This window comes from Dermochelys coriacea, chromosome 6 (genome assembly GCF_009764565.3).
Source record: "Dermochelys coriacea isolate rDerCor1 chromosome 6, rDerCor1.pri.v4, whole genome shotgun sequence".
Classification (NCBI taxonomy): domain Eukaryota; kingdom Metazoa; phylum Chordata; order Testudines; family Dermochelyidae; genus Dermochelys; species Dermochelys coriacea.
The window spans coordinates 36,682,557-36,698,347 of record NC_050073.1 but is presented as its reverse complement, the minus strand read 5'-3'; the positions used below and the strand labels follow the sequence as shown (position 1 = coordinate 36,698,347).

At 40.8% G+C, this 15,791-nt stretch overlaps 1 protein-coding gene across 14 annotated transcripts in view; it reads right to left on the bottom strand.

Moving 5' to 3' along the window:
• Positions 1 to 356: 356 nt before the first annotated feature.
• PAX6 (paired box 6) overlaps positions 357 to 15,791 on the bottom strand; it is a 23,195-nt gene continuing 7,760 nt past the window's right edge. For 3 of the 14 annotated variants that reach the window (XM_043516789.1, XM_038405602.2, XM_043516790.1), the window contains 10 exons: positions 14,520 to 14,650; positions 13,771 to 13,812; positions 13,462 to 13,677; positions 12,831 to 12,996; positions 6,283 to 6,441; positions 5,373 to 5,455; positions 4,958 to 5,108; positions 4,675 to 4,790; positions 1,869 to 2,019; positions 357 to 820 (listed from right to left, as the gene is read on the bottom strand). In XM_043516789.1, coding sequence (XP_043372724.1) covers positions 735 to 820; positions 1,869 to 2,019; positions 4,675 to 4,790; positions 4,958 to 5,108; positions 5,373 to 5,455; positions 6,283 to 6,441; positions 12,831 to 12,996; positions 13,462 to 13,677; positions 13,771 to 13,812; positions 14,520 to 14,650 — 1,301 coding nt within the window. In that variant the 3' untranslated portion in view covers positions 357 to 734. The remainder of the gene's footprint in view (positions 821 to 1,868; positions 2,020 to 4,674; positions 4,791 to 4,957; positions 5,109 to 5,372; positions 5,456 to 6,282; positions 6,442 to 12,830; positions 12,997 to 13,461; positions 13,678 to 13,770; positions 13,813 to 14,519; positions 14,651 to 15,791) is intronic. The other 11 variants (XM_043516791.1, XM_043516792.1, XM_043516794.1 and 8 more) reach the window with 7 other exon arrangements.

Below are 15,791 nucleotides of genomic sequence, written 5' to 3'. Positions count from 1 at the left end.
AAATGTGTATAAAACATCTATAGAATATTCTTGTCAAATATAAATGAAATTAACTTTATTATAGAAATCATTCTGGGAGATTTCTAGGGAAGACAAATACTTACATTTTGACATAAAACAAATTGGATTATATCGAAGACACAATCTACCTTTTATCTATCAAACTCTTTTCTTCATTGAAGTTCTCTCTTACACCTTGTTTGCACATAAGCTTCATCTGTTAACAACCTTTGGAAATACCAACAGATATTTTTCTTACATAAATCTAGTGCGTATTGTTCCAGGTTTAATTATATGCAATGGAATGATACGAACTTGGAACATCAGTCCATAATCTATAAACAGATTGGTAGAAGTATTCGATATATCTTGATAAAACTCTTAAATTCGTGGCAAAACTTGTTGATCATGGCTTCCTCTTTTTTTTTTTAAACAACTTCATGACCAACACAGATCAAACATCCATCCAGTCTACATTGTTCTTTTTTTTTCATTATAACATACAAATGCCCATTTACAAATAATACACCAAAATGAATAAAAGTTTGGATACCAAAATGAAGATTTGTTCCAACTGATATAATGCCTTCAGTGTACAAAGGTCCATGTTAAAGTCTTTTCCATGTGTTACAGAATAGGGCACAGTTGCAGTACAGAAGCCATTCTTCCTTTATAAAATACTGCTGAACATCCAACTGTTGTCCATATAGTCATTTACGGAATTAACACATGTTTTACTGTAATCTTGGCCAGTATTGAGACATATCAGGTTCACTGCCAGGAACTTGAACTGGAACTGACACGCCAGGTGAAATAAGACCTGAAAAATGAGTGGGAAATGTATGTTTTAGCTTTTCTACATACAACACATTTTTCTACTTCACAGTTTTAAAGAGTTGTTCTTGTATTCTGGAAAGTATTAAATCAACTTACCAACTTACAGAATTTTAGGATTTGTTTGTATGTTTTAAAAGTCCTCTGAACACATAGAATTGAATTAAGTTTCAGAGGGGTAGCCATGTTAGTATGTATCCACAAAAACAATGAGGAGTCTGGGTTTTTTACCCATAAAAGCTTATGCTCAAATAAATCTGTTAGTCTTTAAGGTGCCACCCGGACTCCTCATTGTTTTTATAGAATTGAATTGTTATTACCAATAAATTTTCATTTCATACCATTAAAAAAAGCCAAATTCTCAGCTTATTTACACCAGCTGAGAATCTGGCCGAAAACATATAAAAGTTTTCACCATTAAGCCTTTTTATTCTCAGAAATGTGTCTAATTTGCTCCTGTTTACAACAGACGGTTTGTTCATTTGTTTCAATTAGTTTCCCTTATTATAAATACACTGAAGCCTCCACAAAAGATCAGCCCAATAGACAACCTCATGTCTTAAAACTCTGCCCCACAGTATCTGCAAATGTAGGCCCCAATTCTACAAATGCTTACACAGATGATTAACTTTACTACGATGAGTAGCAATCCCATTACAGTCAATGGGACTACACACAGTAATAAAGTTAATCGCATGCCCACGTGTTTGGCAAGATCAGGGCCATCCTTAGAAAAATTCTCTCGCACCTTCATTAGAAGGACAAGTCCTTTAAGCAACCAGTTTTTGTCTCTCCTCTCAGTTGTCAGTTAAAATAAGATTTCAATGGACACCCCAAAAGCCAAGAAAGGTTTTACATTTTGGCCTTTGGTCACATTCTGCTGCTATTTAAGCCAATGGTAACAGGTTTGGGCCCTTTGACAGCCAGATGGTTAGCACCAAATGAATATTAGTCTAAAAGAAAGACAGTGTAGAATATTGGTGAAACCAAACTATGGAAATTTATCTTCATAGAAGAAATTAATGGACACCTACCTGTTGAAGTGGTTCCAGAAGTGCCCATTGGCTGGCTGTTCATGTGTGTCTGCATGTGAGGAGGTGTGTACGTATCATAGCTCCGCCCATTCACTGACGGACTAGTGGGCAGCATGCAAGAGTAGGAGGAGGTCTGGCTGGGAACTGGGGGCTGTGGGGAGGAAAGGAAAAATAATGTTACAAATCTATTAATTTAAAGTTATTTGAAGCCCTCATTTCATCAGTTGGTATCTACCAGCACACAGAAGTTTCATTGGACCATCCTAGCCTCTTTTGCATAAGCACAAACAAGCCAAAGTTAGTCTTCTAAATCCGTATTACATACCTTAAATGAGTGGTTTCTTTTCAGTGGTGTTGACCAGTTACCACTCTTAATACAGTCAATAAGAGCTGAGGGTGCTCATGGTATCTGAAAATAAGGCTATTTTATCTAAGTGCCTAAATACAGATTTAGATACCTAACTTTCGGCACCCAAGCTTGAAATGCTGGCCTTGTTGTTTATGCAGAGGAGAATAGACCTCATGATATTTGCATATACAGATAGATTGAGCGTGGGCCCAATTCTGCTCTCACATACATTGGTATAAATCAGAAGTAACTTCACTGGAGTATACCAATATATGTCTGTCTGTCTCTCTCTCACACACACACACACACAAAGATATTTTTCCAGTGTATTTCTTGGTGGTATCCATGTCAGTGGATTACTCATAACTAGAACTTTGCCAAATTCACGGCCATGAAAAATGCGTCATGGACCACGAAATCTAGTCTCCTCCCATGAAATCCGGTCTTTTGTGTGCTTTACCCTATACTCTATATACTTCTATATACTCTACTTACTATATACTGGGGGAGACCAGCATTTCTCAAATCAGGGAGTCCTGACCCAAAAGGGAGTTGCGGGGAAGGGGGGTGTCAAGAGGTTATTTTAGTGGGAGTCGTGGTATTGCCACTCTTACATCTGCGTTGCCTTTAGAGCTGGGCAGCCAGAGACAGCGGCTGCTGGCCAGGCACCCAGCTCTGAAGGCAGCACCCTGCCAGCAGCAGCGCAGAAGTAAGGGTAGCAATACCATACCATGCCATTCTTACTTCTGTATTGCTGCTAGTGGCAGATCTGTTTTCAGAGCTGGACTCCTGGCCAGCAGCTGCCGCTCTCCAGCTGCCCAGCTCTGAAGGCAGTGTTATCCCTACAATAACCTTGCGACCCCCCCACATCTCCTTTTTTGGGTCAGGACCCCTACAGTTACAACACCATGAAATTTCAGATTTAAATAGCTGAAATCATGAAATTTATTATTTTTAAAATCCTGTGACCGTGAAATTGACCAAAATGGACCATGAATTTGGTAGGGCCCTACTCAAAACAACTGCAGTTGGCCCCAAACTCATGACAACAAAACCTTGTTCCACACAAGCAAATATACCTTACATGCATACACACTATCTACACACTACCTGCAAAGAATATGGTGTAAATAAAATATGCCATGGTAGAACATATATTGTCATTGATTAAGGCTGATGATGCACAATCCACTTACAAATTCATTTCAGTCACCATCTTTATGAATTATACAGTTATCCCTCAGCAATGAATATTTAGGCTGGGAGTTTCAAAGGGGGTTAAGGGAGTTAGGCACCTAACTAGGTGCCTAACATTATTTTGCCTCTGTAATAAATGGCAAGGCCAAGGAGGAATGAAGTTTAGGAGGGTCTCCTGCACTCCCAAAATGTAACTCTGGCATACATTTTGCCATTCACTCTCTGACTGACATGAATTGCACCAAAGGTCTTGAATATCAATAAATAACAGTTTAACTGTTTCATTGTTCTGTAAGATTGAGGGATTCTGCCTGCAGCACCAAACTTATTTGGTTGATTCTGAGCAATTAGTAACATAGTCATTAGTATACTGGAATAGATCTATAGCCCATCTAATCTAATATCCTGTCAGCCACACTGATCAATGCTATATGCTTTAGACAAAGCTGTAAAACCCTCACAACTGGCCAATACAATTACAATGCCCAGCCCCTGTCCCCACAATTTAAAAAATTGTATTTTGCATCTGAAAGGACTATAGGGGAGTCCCCAAAAGGAGTAGATTCCTTCCTAACCCTGCTGGTGATCACTTTATGCTTTCAAGCCTGAGGATCAACAGTTCTTGGAATCTGAACTTAGCTAGCATAATTGCAGGTGCCAATCACATCTTTCTCTCTCACATGTTTCTAATGTGCCCAAAGCCATAGCACCTGAGCAGTAAAAATCTAATCCTTTTAGCAATTTACTAAGTCATTTGCCTCAATAATACTGCAGCAAGGAGTCCCACAAGTTAATTCTCTTTTTCTTAACAAGATATTTTCATTTTCTTCATGTTAAATTTGTTGCTTTTTAATTTTGAGTACAATTGGCCTTCTCCACGCAAATACCATTAATTATTTTATATAATTTAGCCATGTCCCGTCCCACTCCTCTCCTTTCCAAACTATATAATTCTAGTCTTTTAAATTTCTCTTCACTCCACTGATCATTATTGCTGCTCTTTCCTTTTTGTTTCTGCTAGGACTGTAAGGGAAATATTTTCAAAGACACACAGGTGCATTATACACTCAGCTTCTATTCACCTGCACTGGGAGTTGGGACCCCTAACTGCCCTTTGTGCCTTTCAAAATCCCTTCCTTAATTCATACCGAGGGCCTATCTCTGCATTCCTGGCACACTCTAAGCTCCCCTGACTTCTGATGGACCTTTTGGCACACAAAGTTGAGGATCTGGCCATTCATCACTTAGTATATTACTTACTTGCATAGGCAGGTTGTTAGCCATTGTGAAGCTAGGCATGGGTGGCAGAGCACTGTATGTGTTTGTTAGCGCAGTGTCTGTTCTGCCCAACATTGAACCTGATGTGAAAGAGGAAACTATAATAAAATAGACAAATAGGAGATGAACACATTAGTTTAAGCTTCTGTAACATTTGTTTATATATATATATATATATATATATATATATATATATATATATTCAGAGGATTATGTTTTAGTTCCCTAAAAGGATGAATTAATCTGAATATATGTCTTAGATTACCAGGTGTGGTAGGTTGTGGGATTGGTTGGTAGACACTTGTGCTGAAACTACTGCTGATGGGAATATGGCTGGGTGTGTTGCTGGCTTGTCTTCTCTGATTCCTCAGTTTCTCTTCCCTTCTCCATTTTGCCCTCCTGTTGGAAAACCACACCTGAAAATAAAGAGTTTTTTAAAATTATTACATAGGCAAGATTATACCTACATGGCCCCACATCATTCATTACATGTAGTGGCACAATGCTAATATACAACCTACTTGGAGCATAACAATCCATTCAGTATAAGTCAACTCTATGTCTGTTGTTTATACTCACAAATCTGGAGATGGACAAACGTTTGATCAAGATCAGTGGCTTCCTTGTACCTTAAAAAGTCAGTCATAAAAAAAAATGTAAGGGCACAAGAAGTTGAGTACCTGTATTCTTGCTTCAGGTAGGTCTATTTTGGCAGCTAGTCTCTCCCTGGCAAACACATCAGGATAATGAGTTCTCTCAAATTCTGAAAAAAAGAAACAATGTCACATTAGATCTAAAGACTTTTTTTTTAAATGACTTAACATAACTAGATTTGAAACGTCAGGTCATTTCTTAGCATTTCCCATGCTCTATATATTCTACAGGACAGTCACGTAAAAGTGAAGTTGAAATTTGTGTGGGCTAGTAATGGTTAGCAATATTTGTGCCATACTCACATAGGTATCCCCACTGAGATCACATGGGTAAGGATTTGTGGGACTGGGTCCAATGCGAATATTTCTCAGGGAGTGTTAGGGTTCCAGGACTCTGCTCAGAAGGGACTCAAAGCAGCTGAGAGTCAATCACCAGCAAGTGACTTGGCACATGGCTGTTTGCTGCCAGTGAAGGATCTTTGTGGTCATGAGGCCCTAAGCATGTCACAGTGTGACCTGTAGCAAGGATGGGTGAACAGCAGCTGGGAGTTCCATAACTCTCATTCAGCCAACATGCACAGTGTGCCCTGCAACTTTGGGAAGGTTGGTATTTATTTAAAGAAGGGATGGGTAGGGAGCTGTAAATAGAATTGTATTGTGCCTGGGATAATTTTAATGCACTCAAGTATTTTCCTCTAAAATCAAACTTTTTACAGCTGTTCAGATACTACAGTGATGAATGCCATAAAAATGCCTATAAATAAACCTCTGAAGCATGCTGGACGAAAAAACAGAAGGGTGGGAATCATAGATTTTATGTACCTTTCTATCTATGTATATAATGTCTGTGAATGCCCCACTTCCATTTAGCTCTGAACATAACCAGGATGCATTTTGCTTTTCTCTCCTATTTTAGTAGTTTGAAAATGTCACTCACCTTTCTCAAGGGCTTCAATTTGCTCTTGGGTAAAGGATGTCCTATTTCTCTGCAGCTTTCTTTTCAGCTGAAGTCTCATCTGTGCCTCATCTGAATCTTCTCCATTAGAGCTGATGGAGTTTGTGTTTTCACCTCCTCCTTCCTGTTGTGGACAGCCATCTGCAACAACCACAACAGGACATTAAAACATATTAAGCCCAACTATCAGCTTCCTATAGTTGCAATATTCAGTCATAAACCAGGTCAGCCATGTTTGCTGACAACTTTTCTTAAACACACTTAAAGTGTCAAAGTAATAGCTCAGTGATGACATACATTATATAATAGCATTTTATTTTCCAATCTTGTCATAAATATTAAATATAAAAACTAACTGTAATATAATTATATTTTCCTTTTTTACTCTGGAATAAAAGAGGCATAAAAATCATATCCAGTGAAAATCATTCTTCATATTGAATCCTTACTAAAAAGCCATGCCTTGCCAGTCTCCTTTCTCTGCAGAATTTATTTACCTATTGCTATATTTAAAATGATGATGTTCAGTATTTCAGATTATCTATAATCAGTAATTCCTATCTAATCAATTAGATGTTGATAGGTTTGTAGAAAATGCTATTAAGAAACCAAACCAAGCTTGTAATCTTTTTTAAAAAATATTTATCCAGTTTTTATTTGAATTCTGCACAGTCAATTTCATTTTAAAGGTTGTGAATTTAGAAGTGCCTGCATTGTTCTGCAGTTTTATTCAACTATTGTATGAGTGTGCATTGCCTTGACACCTATTACTGAGCACAGCTGTAATTATATCATCACCAAGAACAGGCTATAATTGCTGAAAATGGAATTTTATATTTAGATAAAAGGACTGTCCATTCTTTGTAATGTGTTGCACCAGAGAAAAGTAAGATTTCTTTTAAAAATTTAACATGTAATTTTAAAAGAAATAGTAGCGAGTTCACTAACTAGCTAAATGTTCTATTCTGCAGCTGAACGTTTGGCATATCATTTAAGTGGTACATTTTTAATTAGGGCATTTCCACCACTTTTAATGTAATTTCTATCATTAAACAAGGGGAAATTTTATTGTTTTCACATTTATGTAGGAGGGAAAGATGTGCACTTGGTCTAGCTGTCTTTCAAAGTGTCTGCAGACACTCAGGAAGGTTTGCAAAAGGAATGGACATTTCTGTTAAGGCAGAGAAGTTGTCACTAAATTAACTCTCCCTCTCTTTTCAGAGCATATTTTTCATGACATTTTGATGTTGCTAAATGAAAGCTGGACTAAGGGAGGCAGGGGCTACTTATGCTAATTTGCTTTAAAAGTTATGCTACAAAATAAATGGCAACACTCCTGTTACATCCTTTAAATATTGTGGGAAATCAACTTTAAAGTAATATCATTTATAATCAGCTAACAATAGGCACAGCCTTCAAAGCTTTAAGCCAATTGTGACAGAATCTGGTAGGATCTTTTCAAACACTTTGAAATGTTTTAAAACCCAAACTTTCTTCCCCATTTAAACAGTTGGATTCATCTACAGTGGTCACCATATGGGCGTTTGTAGATCTATTGAGATGACCACCAACACTTGAATAGAAAAGGGCTGCTTTTCACCAGTACACAATGCCAGCAGAGTAAGGGAAACTATTAAACTCTTGGGGCAGGAGGGTTGGCAAACTTTCGTGGGCAGAATTTTGAGGACACAATCAGGGCGGACAACAAAAAGATTCTCTTGAGGCGTGCAGTGGTCCACATTGTATCACAAGGATCCCAGTCAACAGACTTTTCAGTGAAGTATGTTAACCTTTATGCACTACTATCATTAATCACTGTCCCCTGGGCTGGGCTACTCAATGCTAGTTAGGATTTTTACTTTCTATAGGAGAAGAGAAAGAAAGAACACCCCTAAACTTGTGAATAGGACATCTCTATACACTGAGCCTGTTTACTCAACACCAGAAAGAGAGAAAACTACTTAGCTAAGATTAGATAAGCTTCAACTAACATATTAGAGCACAAGGGTCTGTTTTTATTTACTAGTGAAAGTTGCTGGGTGACTTTTTAAGTGTTTCCCAAGCAAGGACTTGTGTGTTCATACCCTAGGTTTTATTTGGGGCGGAGGGAGCCTTTAGAAAGGCTTCCCGTCTGCTCTGCTAGTTCCCCCGGCTTCTTAAGGAGCAGCAGCATTTTCCTAGCCAAACTTTTAAACCGACCCTTGTTTAGCGAAGAGGAAGCCAAACTTGCAACCCTCACAACTAGAAGGGAGAGTCTTAAATTCCTGGATGCTGGATTGCGCTAGGGAAGGCGTCCTTGTAAAGGGCATTTGCACTGCTCACCCGGCTCTGTTTCTTTGCCAAAGCTCCAGTGATGTCTTCAAATAATATTTTTTTTAAAATCAATCCCTTTCTTTCTGGTTTATTTCTAGCCACCTGAGGTTACGGAGTGGTAGACCCGATCCGAGCCCTGGCGGCAGTGGCTTGTTCATTTAAAAGGCTATATCGCACCTTAGTTTCATTTAAGCTGGTTAGTGATCAAAACCCAGTGCCCGTGTAATTTGTCAGCAGTTATTAATGCACAGCCTCCTTCATGTGCAAGCCTTGTTGTACAAAAAGAGAGGTTACAGCTAGATCACTGGATATACTCCTGGATCTTGCAACAATAAACTGTAGTTTCTCAATCTTAAACTTAAAAATTGAGTGATTTAAAAAAAATCTTTATTTTTCCGGAACCAACCATCCCTTCTAAAAAAACTTTAATGAAGGGCTTTTTACGGTCTTAAAACAGCATTTTCTTGCAACGCCTGGGAAGTTTAGCTTTGATTCGCTTCCGTTTCCCAAACTTTTGCTTTTAAAACACTGTTGATCGAACTAACGGTTCGCCATAGAATAACAAATATGATTTTTTTAAAGTGTCAGACAATTAAGATGTCTTCTTTTAAAAGGGGGCCTTTTTAGAAATGTTTTCAATAGGCTGTTCCACCTTCTAGACCTAATCCGTAAGAAAGCGAGTGAATGTGCGTCCCATTATCCTATAGCTAGACCATCTGACGCTGGCTGTAGGATTTGTTTCCTGGAAGAAGAAGAAAAAAGACTCTGGGAAATAAAATCATTCCTTAGTTTCTTAGTGTCTTAATCAGTGAGGCGGAAAACAAGCAAAAAAAGATAGCAAACCAATTGCGGCACCTTTCAGCTGTAGAGCTGGGATCAAAACATTGTAGCATCTGTTGAAAGAGAAAGTGTCTAAATCCTATAGAAGGCTTTAGACTTATAAGGAGGGGGGAAGATAAGAAACAGTGTCTCCGTGATCCCTAAACCCACTAAATCACTGGAGAATTTCTCCCGGATAGAGATGTCTCTTTTTGTTCTGTCAGCCCTCATGTATCCATTATTTTATTCACTGCTGCATGGCGTTTATCAGATTGAGACCATATTTGTCCCCCTCTGAGACCTAACCTTGCCTTATGCTTTCTGAGTAATGGACTCTTAAAACCCAGGAACATAGCCCTGCAAGGAAAAAACATTAGCGTCAGCATGAATATTCCAGAGGAAATCCATTTTATTCATTTTAATTTTGTGATGCAATTGCTTTGAGTGTGTGTGTGTCGTCCCCCCCCAGCTTTCCTCTCCCCCGCTCCAGCACCTTCTTTGTAACTCAGGTCCAAGGCTGGTGTGCTCCAAGCTGGATGCGCATGGGAATGTTTTGCTTGATTTTATTTTTTACCCTCTCTCCATTGCTTATTATCATAGATCTCAGACTGATGCTAGGGTGTCTCTTTAACCCTGACACGTTTTTGATGGGGGAGAAGGAGTGTGGGCTATGCGAGAAACAAGCCAAAATCCACCAATAAATGGCACACAATGCCAACAGTCCCAACACTAATTCTCCAACGCAGGGGGAAAAAAGAGACTAACACAATGAGACAAAGACATCCCAACTGCCCTACAGCACGCTTTATATAACCATTGCAACGCTCGTCACCCGGCCGCATCAGCCTCTGGCCAGTTACAAACCCACTCGCTGTGGAAAGCGGCGAGTCTGTTTCCCACCACTCCCACCGGTTTCGGGCTTGGGCAAGGGGGTGTCTGGAAGAAGCTAACAGGGACTCTCTAGTGCAGGGTTGAGGGAGGTGATCTCAGATTTAGCAACAAACCGAGACTCTCAAGTCTGTCTGGATGCGGGGAGGTTTCACTTTTAGGAGTTCTGCTCTGACACATATCTTTGGAGTGGGTGTAGCTTTGCATCCCGCACGGATCTCTACGTTTAACACGTTTTCTAAAACCTAGAGAGGAAAAAAAAGTGCCTGAACAATTTTGAATTCTATTGACGAAAATGACACTCATTTTAGTTGCTACAATACGGGGCTCTGAACAGCCTGTAATTTGATTTAACAAGAAAAAAAAGGGGGGGGAGAGGGATCCTAAAGACTGAGGTTAAACTCGAAACAGTTCACCTACAGGCACCCAAAGCGAGATCGCTCCCCTGCCCCTTCCGCCTGACTGGGTGATTTGGGGAGGGGACCCAGCCTTGGGTGGGGGCTCCACCCTGATCAAATCCAACCTTCACCCAGCTAAATAATTCAAATGAATGATGAAACCAGCAATGGCTAGTCAAATCCACGGAGAATGCCACTCAGTGTGGGAGCCGGGTCTGTGAGTTGGCTAGACGTCAGTTTAGGTGTCTCCAAACAGCGATAGCGACTTAGGGCAAATGACACTTGTATACATACAGGTTACACAGAGACATTTTAGACAGCTGTCGATACACAGGGTAGATTCTATACATATATCACATGGGTTAGCTATAGCGAGCTAGTTTCGCTGCCGGCATGTAGATGCAGAGTTCTCTATATAACTCTACATCTCATCTAGAATCCATATACAAGGTATAGATTCGCCACGGTTGGCTCCATTACCCACATTCCCCCTTCGCAGAAGCAAAGGGCCGGGCCGTGCAGTAGCAAGGCAGTCCCCTCCAAGGGCTAGGGGAGTGATTAAGGGCACTCGGACGTTAGTTAGCCTTCCCTTTCCAGGGCAAGCCTCGGTTACTCTCTAACGCACTTTCTATCTCCTGACACCGGGAACACTAAAGGCGGTCTGGGAAAGTCTGAGCCCACAGGTAAATGTGCGGGTAGGGCGTTGGGACCCATTACTTCGGCTGAGTTCTCTCTGAGCTAGCCAGGCACCGGGCGATCATTAGGACTCTCCCAGTTCCAAAGAAGGAGATGATATTAGACAAAAAAGGCGAGAGCTTTGCTCTTTATTTTTCTAGTGTCCTTCATGGATTGTTTTCTTCTCTTAAAACTGACATGTCTAATTGGCAAGCGGTGCCATATCGTGTCCAGAGGTCTCCTGTGGAACATTTCTACAGCTGTCTCCTTCAACTAGACGCTTATTCATGTCGCCTTAATGAGAAACAAAACGATCTCTAATGAGCAATTACATAGCGACAGAATTGTTCCCATAACAAATTCTTGCGTGTGACAGAAACATCCTTTGTACCAGATATTCCGCATACTGTTACTGATTTTTTTTTCTTGCGGGGGGAAAACAAAAAGCAGGTTGTTGGATAGACACCTCTTCTAAAGAACTGACCACAGCTAGGGAAAGGTCTGAGCCTGAACAGAGACTGTATTCAAAAAGGAGCCATTAACCATCTTAACTATGTAACAGACCATCCCATTATCCTTTATATTATCCCCTTGTCATTCCTTCAACAAATACCTATTAATCTTCAGGATAAACAGGTTCCTATATTTACAAAGTTGTTTCAGGTCCACTGAGGAGGGACAATAATCAACCCTACAGAGATAGTTACCTTACAGTGTGACCAATCTCTCTGGATTTAGAGACACTCACACAAAAAGCCAGCTTGGATGTTGAGCAGAAACTCTAATTAATAGGCTGATGGACAAGGTAAAGAATCAAATCAATAGTTCAGACGCCTCCGCCACATACCCCAGGTCCGCGTGGCTATTGCACTGGCACTTTTACACCGAAAAACGGGATTGTGAATGCAAAATTTCAGAACCAAACTGGAAACCAATCAGCTAGTCAGCCCCAACTCTTCCTTATGGCTGCACTACACACCTGCATTTATTTCCCCGTCATTCCATATGCGTTCTACTCACAGTCACATAATTTGTCAATTACAGTAAAGCGCAATATGATGCAGTCATGTTTACCTGTCAGTGAGCTAGCCTGTCATACGCCTACAAGAGGGTGGTTCTCGATGCACTTAAATGGGAGATTTAGCTATCACACTACGTGGGTTTATTGGAAAAGGGTAAAGCATTCATTTCAACAGGGATACATTGGAGGGGACATTGCAAAAACCGCTGCCTTTTTAAAAGCCTCAGGGACGTAGCCAACCTCACTTTGACGTGTTTTTTCGGTGGGGAAGTTCACAGCAAAGTTAATCAACGTCCATGCTCGCCTCTGCTTTTAATATGTCATCGGAGAGCTCAGACGAGGCTGTGTGGAGAGGCGCCCTTTTGTTGACAAGCTTTGCAAAGCCCAGAAGCGCATTTGACTGGGATCTGCCTTACCTTGCGTCGGCTGTCCTGGCACTGACGTACCGGGGTACCATCCGGGTCGTGTGCCCCACGTCCCTGTCTGCCCATTCAGCATTCTTAGCTTGTCATACATCCCATCTGCACCCATCTGTTGCTTTTCGCTAGCCAGGTTGCGTAGAACTCTGTTTATTGAGGATACCTGAAAGGCAACCAACATTAAACAAAATGGTAGTGTGCAGCACTCCTATAACAAGACTTCAGTTCAGTATCACCACACTCCTCTGCATCAGGGCTATGGATTGATTTAACCTGGACATAATTAAAGAGATTACTATTATTACTGATAATAATTTGACTGAGTAAAGCAGCTATCATATTTGTATTGCGCTTTACCAGATTCCATTAATAAACCCACAGAGATGTTCCTTGTTTGCGACTTGCATACATATATATTTATGAATTCCTGATGGATCAGACGTAAAGGATGACCCGGATTTTAAGGCATTTATCAAGTTCTTTATGCAAAAATTTGTCTGACCGTGCCACATGCAAATGATGTGAGCTACTATCCTCTCATTTGATATCAAAACAAAGGAAGCAGAGGCTCGCTACAGCTACCAGGCACTGAACACAACAGATAGGAAGATTTTTTTCATGAACTTACACTGGGTATATTATCGTTGGTACAGACCCCCTCTGATAGTAATCTGTCTCGAATCTCCCACGCAAAGATGGAGGGGCACTCTCGTTTATACTGCGCTATTTTGCTTACAACTTCTGGAGTCGCTACTCTTGGTTTACTACCTCCGATTGCCCTGGGTCTGATGGAGCCAGTTTCGTAATACCTGCCCAAAATTTTACTCACACATCCATTCGACACCTGCATAGGGAAGCGGACAGAAAATCACATTATTAATAATTTCAAGACAAAAATAAAATTGTTTAAGTATGCATTAAACAATGACAAGCTTACGTTTTGATTGTCCAGCACTTGGACTTTTGCATCTGCATGGGTCTATAACACAAAAATATACCTTAAATGGTATGAGAACTTACTTAGAAAATTGTTTTCTTTCTTTAAAAAAAAAATTACATTTGTGGCCCTACAAAGTACAAATGTGATACTTTTAAAACATTTGGAGGAAAAAAATCTGATAAAAATGTATTTTAGTATTAATGTTCAAATATGCCTTAAATCTGCACAATGATTATGCCAGACTAGTTTTCATTGTATGTAATTTTCTTATACTTAATCCTTTTTTGAGAGGGGGCGAGTGGGGCGGCAGCGGAGGGGGGGGGTTATAAAGCTGAAATGTACGAAATGTGCCAGATCATGTTAGTGTCTACAAATCTACATTTCAGGCTCAAGCGGCGTGGGTTTGGTTTTATTGTTGCTTTTTTAAAAAATAAACAATAAGCAACGGCAAATGCATTCCGATATCATGAAATCATAAGCCACTCTGGGGGAACTGAAATTAGGCTGGGTTGTATCATTCAGAGTATTACAGCAAACTAACTGGAACGCCAGGGAATGGTATTGTCAGAAGAAAATGAAAGAAAGGTTTTTAAAGTTGTTTTTTAAAAAAAAAAAAAAGATCAGCAGATGAATCCTTTTATTAGGCTGGACCGGGGGATTCAGGAATCGAAGCTTTTACAGTCAGAGATGGATAAAGCGGTTTTCAAGCAGAGCCATTAAACTGGGGTGGCGACCAGCTTTTTCACCTGCAGGATTCTGGAGATATCGCACGGACGAGCCCCACTATGCGCTAGTTCCACTATTTTCTGTCTGGTTGAATCTGGCAGTGGTCTACCGTTGACAAACACACCGCCGAGCTGATTCACTCCGCTGTGACCTGGAAGGGAGGGGGGAAGAAAGACAAGAACAATAGCATCCTCAGCTACCTGCGGATCTGTCACAACCTCAGCTCTCAGGTTGCTCCTCCCGATAGCAAATCATGCGCCTTGCCCATGAAACCCGAACGCCACCGCCTCACGCTTCTGAGGGGAAAGTCACCCTCTGCACGCCGCACCTCGACTGGGGAAACATCCCTCCAGCTCCAGCACCAACCCAGGCAAATCAAGGCGCGTCCACAGCAGCTATACGCCAAACATCCAGCTAGTTGAAAGGTTTCCATGCAAGGCATATATAAATACCCGAAAGCAGCGCACGAGAAACAGGAACAGGCTTAGGCTTGCAAAACATCACCCCAAAGCTCTGACATCTCACCCCCCAGTCTCGGCTAGGAGCTCAGTCCTCTATAATGATCGAGTCACATTCCCGGTCCTACTCTGAGCCCATGAGCCCAACATTTGGATCCACACTTTCACTCAGAGGCATCCTTTCACATCATTTGGCAGCAAACAAGAAAGACACCGCCGTCAAACGTCCACTTCTTCCTTTCTTCCTACACTCAGCTAGGATAGGGTTTCAAGTCCCTAACTTTGGCTACACTCGAGTGTCTGCTTCGGATCTTCAGAAAAGAAGTGGACCCCCTACCGTAAAGACCTATCTGAATATCTAGATGGGACCTACGGCGGCGATGCTCTCACACAGCTCCCCGCAAAACCAGTAAGAGTCATAACAAGAGCAAAAATCTCAACATCGTTCTCATCTGCCAAAAAAAAAAAAATAAAAAACAAAATCTGGGTTTGTTTTGGGGGGGGGGGTTAACAGCCCTGTTTGCATCCTCACAAATACAATTCGCTTCTCCAAAAGCAACTGGAAAGGCTGCTTCGAAAATTCCCAACCTTAAGCTTTTAGGCTTTAGAGAAAGGCTCCCAGGAGAAGGTCCTGCTCTATGTTCCCTCTGCTCTCCTCTCTTTGGAGCCTCCTGATAAATTGACTCCAAGAGCCCCGGCTCCTTAGCAATAAATAAGCTCCAAATATAGAAGAGGGGGAAAATATGATGAGCCTCTCTTGACATTTGTCTTTAAAATAAAACTAGCTGCACGTCAAGTTTGAGCTTAATTTCTGGAAATAGGCGGAAGCCGCCC